General features: G+C 40.7%; 1 protein-coding gene across 1 annotated transcript; it reads left to right on the forward strand.

The window, feature by feature from the left end:
• Positions 1-1084: 1084 nt before the first annotated feature.
• HSPA13 (heat shock protein 70kDa family, member 13) lies at positions 1085-5520 on the forward strand (the record flags this gene model as incomplete). Its single annotated transcript, XM_010133160.1, has 4 exons — positions 1085-1435; positions 2346-2559; positions 3164-3331; positions 4850-5520. Coding segments are annotated over 4 exons (1404 nt in total), but the record flags the coding sequence as incomplete, so codon positions are not given.
• Between the last annotated feature and the right edge of the window lie 1857 nt (positions 5521-7377).

The following is a 7377-nucleotide window of genomic DNA, read 5'->3' on the forward strand; positions in this document are numbered from 1 at the left end:
TGGTGCCCGGGGCTGAGCGGCGGTGCGGTCGGCGGAGCGCTAGGGAGCCTCTGCCGTGCTAGGGGCGGCCTCTGCCTGGCAGGGCCCAGGGGCGTCTCGTCACCCGGCCTCCGGCGGTGGGCGCTGACTAGAGCTCTGGCAGTCTTTCTTCCGGCGTTATGGCCCTGCAGTGGCTCTTCAGGTTGGCACAGCTTCCCGTGCTGTGTTCGGTGTGTTCCTCTGTTTGGAAAGATGACGTGCTCTTGGACTTTTCCTAAGAAATGCCTTGAAGATTCACAGCCAAAAGTAAACCTGTGCTTTCTCACTAGTCTGTTTGAAGCACAGCTGTCACCACCCTTCCCTGCTGGGGAAAAAAAGAGCCTTTCCACTTGTTGAAATTTAAGCTAGATACATTTTCTCTTGAGATTTTGTTCGTTTGATGGTGCATTTGTGTCCTCTGAGGCACTGATTTTTGTTAGATTTTTGTGTTTCTTGCTTTGTCTGATTATAGGCAAAATTAAAACCCACAAACACTGCACTTGAACTAGTCCACTCCTTGATTTCAAGGCATAGAAAAGATTCAGAGATATGGGAAGATGTTTTCTGGAGCTATGACTGAAATAGGAGGAGTTAATGTGGTTTTTCATTTTCTCATTTTTAGACTTCCAGAGAAGTTGGAGGAGATGCCTGAATGATGGTTTTGTCCATTCACTGTAATTTTTGCTGCCTCTTTAACAGATGTCTCTTAGGTATTATTCATAGGCAATTCCTCCCAAAATACTAATTAGCCTGTTTTTCTAAAGTGCCTTGCAGGGAGAGGAAGAATTATTACAAGGTATTGGTATTTTTGGCTTTGCTGTACCTCTTGGGCTTTTTAGAATCAGTTTAGTATTTAATGCCTAAGATTTTCGACTCTTCAGTCATTGTTGAATTAAGAGAGCTGATATGGCTGGTGACCTTTGAAGAAATTGAAAACTAATAGGTAGCTGAAAAGGCTTCAGAACACAAAATGAAACTGCATGAGGTATGATGTATAATACTGTGTAGTTTGCACTGACTTCTGAGCATGCAGCAGTCAGTACTCTAATCCTGTGTTTTACAACTCTGTGTTTCAGGTTCGGCTATTCTGGCTCTCTTGTTGGCTGGCTACCTAGCACAGCAATATTTACCGATGCCTACCCCAAAAGTAATTGGGATTGACCTTGGCACGACATACTGCTCTGTTGGTGTTTTTCTTCCTGGAACAGGGCAGGTGAAGGTTATTGCAGATGAAAATGGGCACAACAGTATACCAAGTATAGTCTCTTTCACAGACAGACGTGTGTATGTAGGGTATGATGGCCTAGAACTGGCTGACTCAAATCCTCAGAACACCATATATGATGCAAAAAGATTCATTGGGAAAATCTTCACTTCAGAAGAACTAAAAAGTGAAAGCAGCAGGTATCCTTTTAAGGTAAGTAGCCATCTTCTTCAGTTCTCTCGAAGCAGGAACCTATAGGGTGCTTGAAACATGTAGTAGGTGACCACCTTGTCTGATCTGGAGTAATTTGCCTAAATTTGATATGCCTGAAGACTGTAAGGTTATCCAGAGAGGGGAGGAGAAAACAGCTGTGGAAGTTACGTACCTCTGTATAAGATCTGATAGAGACCCTGTCCGCTACTGTGAAATGTGTTTCTGAGTAGTCTTCCAGCCCCTTCTCTTTAAAGTATAAATTCCAAGTTGCAATTCCAACTGTGCTTTGCTGAAACTTTTTTTCCTGAGAATAAAAAATAAAGTCCTGTCGTCTCTGTCCCAGTGCACTTTTTTCCACATGCACTTTTCTAGTCCTTACTTGACAGCAGGAGATCATGAAAGCTGCTTTTTAAGTAAGTATAGCATTAATTTAGCATGGTACGGGATTTGCTGTAAAGACAAATTTTCAGGTAGTGCAAAATGTCTTTAAATTCTTTTCTTGTTAAGAGAAGGTGTTCTAGTACCAATGTGTTTGTTTCCTCTCAGAAAGAAAAACCTGTGGGAAGCTTTATCAGCAGGGTAAACCTAATGATTAAAATTGTTACTTTTATCTTTGAATGTGGTGCTGAAGTTGATTACACAGTTGCTAGGTCTTAGTTTTTTTCATAATGTGTCTTACCTGGGCTCAGAGGGTGTCACTATTCTGGATATACTCGGACCCCCTGAGTGGCATGTTTTTCGTAATATTTGTAGTGAAGGAGTGAAACTGATTCAGGAAGTGGCAAAGGCACGTTCATATTTTTCTATAATAAATAGAGTATATGCAAAGAAAATGTTTGGCAGGAGCAGAATGGGAGAGCATAAGAAAAAGACTTCTCATTTGGGGGGTTGTATTGCTCTTTCCTCCTAGATTTTCAACAGCAATGGATCAGCAGAATTTTGCGTGACAGCTAATGAAACCTTTTGTGTCACTCCGGAGCATATCGGCTCTCAGCTGCTACTGAAGTTGAAGAGTATGGCAGAAGACTCTCTTGGCATGCCCATTTCAATGGCGGTCATCTCTGTGCCAGCAGAGTTTGATGAACGGCAACGGAATTCTACTGTTAAGGCAGCTAACCTTGCAGGTGATGTCTCTTTATTCTGATGTTTTTCTAAGAAACCTTCAGTCTCTTTCACTAACGGTGAAGTCTTTGGGAAGAGTACAGAAACAGTGAATCAGGGACAGAGAATCACAGAATGGAGGGTTTGTTTTTTTTTTTTTAACAGACCGTTAACAATTTTGAGGAACAGCAGAGAGCGCTTTTGTACCAACAGGTGCAGGTGACTAATGCAAACATGAATAGCTAGAAGTTGTTAAATTTTACTTCATGGAAAATAGTCTTTTGGGTAATCTCCAAACTGAGAGACTATACAGAGCACCCTTGGACAAGAAACAGAAACCATGAACTAAGTCTCCTTAGCAAGGTTTCGCTGAAGGAAACGTGTTTGGGCAAATCATGGTTCATGACTTCACCCTGACACTGAAGTAGTACTACTGTGGGCTTAAATAAGGAAAAGAGTTTATGGAGTTTGTATTACTGCTTAGAAAACTAATTCCTTTAGACCTGCCATTTTACTTAAGTTTGGTTAAAAAAACACCAGACAATGCATGGTAAATTTCATTATGATCTGAGTAACTGCAGTTTTCTGAAGTCTTCCTGACTGTTGTTTGCTATTTGCTTTTCATAGGGCTAAAAATTTTGCGAGTAATCAATGAACCCACAGCTGCAGCTATGGCTTATGGACTCCACAAAGCTGATGTGTTTAATGTTCTGGTGGTGGATTTGGGTGGAGGAACTTTGGATGTGTCTCTGTTGAACAAGCAGGGAGGGATGTTCCTCACACGAGCCATGGCAGGTAGGAAAAATGCTTTACTTTCTCAAGAAGTGAGGGTCACCTAAAGTCACCATTAGAAAAGCTTTTTAAAACATACTAGTCTTATCACAAAGTGTTCTCTGAGCGTGTACTTGGCTGCTTTCATGCAAAATTAGGTTTGTGACTGGTTTCAGCAATTGGGATAAATTCAGAGGTAGTGTCTGACTCGAATAAATTGTGTTTCATTTTATCTGTGGCTCTTACCTTTTCAAGTGCCCATCTGCAACGCACTGGTGTGTACTGCAGATACTTTGAATGGACTTTTCAGGGTTGGGGGTGTTACAGATCTTTCTGTTACCTTTGTCCAAACTGGAAATACTTGCCAAATCATTGACCACTACTTTAGAGCATCCTCGCTTTGTGTTTAGCTCCAGCTGAGTGTGGCAGGGAATGCGCCTACTGAAATAAATTTTGTAATATGTATGTGCCAGAGTGATCCATCACTTCGCAAAGAGTTCTGGCAGCAGCATTCAGTAAAACTGTTGTGAATACACAACTGCTTTTCAGGTGACCTCAATTCAGACAGGCCTGAGATGCAGTGCTAACTGTCTGCCTTGCCTTCAGTGAAGGAGTTTTTGATGTGAACTGCTCCTCAGTCCAGTAAGAGAGGAACAGCAGCTTCCTTCTGATTTATTTAGATAGAGGTCCACTAAGTGAATTTTTGTTTTCAGTCAAAACAAAATGGTGGAAACTTTGAGAATATTATTCAAGACAGATAAAAATCTGCAGGCTTTTAAAAATTTTTTAACTTGATTGAATGGAATGTGCCAACAATTGTTTTCAAAACCCTTCAAACATGGTGCAAGAATAATCTTTTGGTAGAAATTGGTTATATCTTATACCTTCTCTCTCTCTCTCTCTCTGAAGGCAAATATAAGATGTACTTGTTAACAGAGCTTGAGATTCGTGCTTACCACTTTCTTACCACTTTCTTCCACTTTTGGCAGGGTATATACATATCCCGCAGTAGCATGTAGTTTTTCATGTGGGTGCATGAAGACATTGAGTAACTTGAAACTGTTAAAACAATATTCCTGATAAAGCTGTACTGTGGAAGTGCTAACAGAAAAATCCATTCTATGCAGAAAGACATTTGAAACTGGTAATTTTAGCTGGAAGAACAATTTGCTGTGAGAGATTGTACTTCAGTTACAGGGTTCCAGCTAGAAATTTCTTCTATAGAGAACATGTCTGAGTTCACAACCACTGCTTGATTCTGCTACAGTGCAGCAGAGCAGTTCAGGTGAAAAACATTGAGGCGGGGATAGATTCTAAAATAGTTGCTAGATAAAAATCTGAAAATTGTTATCCATCATGCGTTCTTCAGTGGATGACAATTATTTCTATTTTTGCAGCTCCGTGAGCTCTTGTGCTATGCTTATGGTCCTAGAATTGCTGTTCTGGCCCTTGAGCACCATCTTCCAGTAAAAGAGAAAGTGTGTGCTGCTATCTGAAGCTTTGAAGATGATGTGTCTGATGGCTTCTGTTCTGATGTTTCAGGTAACAACAAACTTGGAGGACAGGATTTCAATCAGCGGTTGATGCTGTATTTGTATGATCAGCTCCATCAAACATATGGATCTCTGCCAACACGGAAAGAAGAAATACATCGCCTCAGACAGGCTGTAGAAGCAGTTAAATTAAATCTGACTGTTCATGAGGCAGCTACACTAAGGGTGGTGTTGACTATGCCAGAATGGAAACTTACAGAAGAACTTCCAGAAGGTGAGGTAGAAACAAACACTGTGCTAAAAAGCAAGCCTTCACAAAAACCAAAAGATCTGGAAAATCCTGAAAACGCTTCAAAAGTAGAGAACAACTTTGTCAAAGTTGTGTTTGAAGCAGAAATCTCTAGGAAGTTATTTGAGAGGTTAAATGAGGACCTTTTTCAGAAGATTCTTGTGCCCGTTGAGCAAGTGCTGAAGGAAGGCCACCTACACAAAGCAGAAGTGGATGAAATTGTGTTAGTTGGAGGCTCCACCCGGATTCCTCAAATACGCAAAGTTATTCAGGATTTCTTTGGAAAGGAACCGAACACCTCTGTAGATCCTGATCTAGCAGTTGTAACAGGTGTAGCTATCCAAGCAGGAATTGTTGGTGGGTCCTGGCCGCTCCAAGTCAGTGCTATAGAAATTCCTAATAAACATTTACGGAAGACGAATTTTAACTGAAAATAAACTCTTTCTCCATTGCATTCCTTCCTCCAAAAGCATGCTCTGATGGTGCATACTTATGTGACTGGCAGTGGAGCCAAATCTTAGCTCTGTTATATGAATTTTTTTATCTGTTCCAGTTGGGTGTTACTAACACCTAACTGTGTTAAAGCTAGGTGTTACTTGAAAGGTACAAATGGATTTTGAAGTTCTGAAGTGGCCTGTATTAGCTTGTAGATTGGATATTGGATGAACGTGCTGTGATGACACACCCACAACTTGCTAAATTTTCTTAGCAAATCTTGAGGAGGTGTATGCTTAAAATATAAAGGGGCTGTGACCAAAGGTTAGAGATAATGTGATGTGGTATAATAGGTATTCCCAGGTCCAATATATTTACTTTGAAAGAATGTGAAGCATTAATAATAGCATAATAGCATGTGCTATTAACGCACATACAGCACTAGCAGTGTTGAGCTTAAATTTATTTATTAAATTGAGTCATTTGAGCACCTTTTGAAAAGGCATGTTGCAGCTTGAATGAGACATGCATTCACTTGATTCTTCTGCTGTTCATAACAGCATAATGGTATCACAGAGGCTACATGGCAAATTCTCTCACATTTCAGCCAAACCATATTAAGAAACTTAGCTCTTGCTAAGGTAGTTACTTGGTGTGCCTCCAAGGGCTTTCTTCCTGAGTTGGTTTGATGGTTAATGTACAGGTGCTGCTGTCATACCACTGATGTTCTCCACAGAGAACAAGGGCATATTGCCAGCTGTTTATACCTTCCCCTGTCGTATTTGAAGACTGCGGGAATTTTATTTGTCTTAAAGCCATGCCTGTGTACGTTCCCTTGAATTTGACCCACGTGAATTTCATTGTTGCGCATCTACCAGCATGTGACGTCTTTCCCCTGGAGTACCCCAAGCTGTGCTGCTCTCAGGGAGAGAGTGCGTGACAGAAGGGACTGCCAGGATGAACTCTAGTTCCTAGTAAGTGAAAATTGACCCAACTATTTTGGACTTCATAGCTCGTTTCTCTGGCTTAAGTTTTTTCTTGTCTCCGCTGTAAACTGAACATAGATCAGAGATTGTAGCTGTCCTTTTGGAAAGGAAGGAAGCAGTATGTGTAGCACAGGATTTTAGGTAGCACTTCTTAGGGCTTTATTTTAGGGAAATAGTTTGCTAATCCGCTACCAAGCAAATGCATGAGAAGAAGAAAAAAATCTGGAGAAAAAAAAAAATTGGTGACAGTTCTGCCCTCTTTGGAGGGTTACATCAATACTTACAAGACCAGTTGAATTCTTTTATCTGCATAGAACTTTCTACAGTGAAAAAACTTCATTCAGCCAAGACTGGCTTCAATATCCATCAGCCCAGTCTTAACCAGGTAAGCTCTAGTTAAAAGGTGGTTCTGAGAATGTCTTGTATTCTCCAGAATAATTTTGTTTGTATTAAGCTTGCCAAGGTAAAATGTGGGGCTTAAACTTACGGTGTAACCTGTGACTGTATTCAGGTAGGCTTATTCTCCTGGCGGTAGGCCTGATTGATGGCAGTAGGCTGATTGATGGCACTGCCATCAATCAGTTGTGCTGATTCAGCTGTTTGCATACCTGCTGTCTAAACAGATCTTTGAAGTAACCCAGTTAAAAACCTCATAAATTGAATCGCAGTTGCACACAACCATTCCATCAAAGTTGTTTTAACTTCACTGAGGATTCCCAAAATAGTGCTAACATATGTTTTATTTTCCTGAGTTTGAAAACCAAAGTTTTGGGTTTTTTTTTTTATTTGAGGATTTTTTTTTTCCTTTTGTACCTTTTGAAAGTGACCCTGTCTGTCTGTGTGGAACTTTTAAGTAACTACAACTCC

Source organism: Buceros rhinoceros, unplaced genomic scaffold (genome assembly GCF_000710305.1).
Source record: "Buceros rhinoceros silvestris isolate BGI_N320 unplaced genomic scaffold, ASM71030v1 scaffold46103, whole genome shotgun sequence".
NCBI classification, from domain to species: Eukaryota; Metazoa; Chordata; class Aves; order Bucerotiformes; family Bucerotidae; genus Buceros; species Buceros rhinoceros.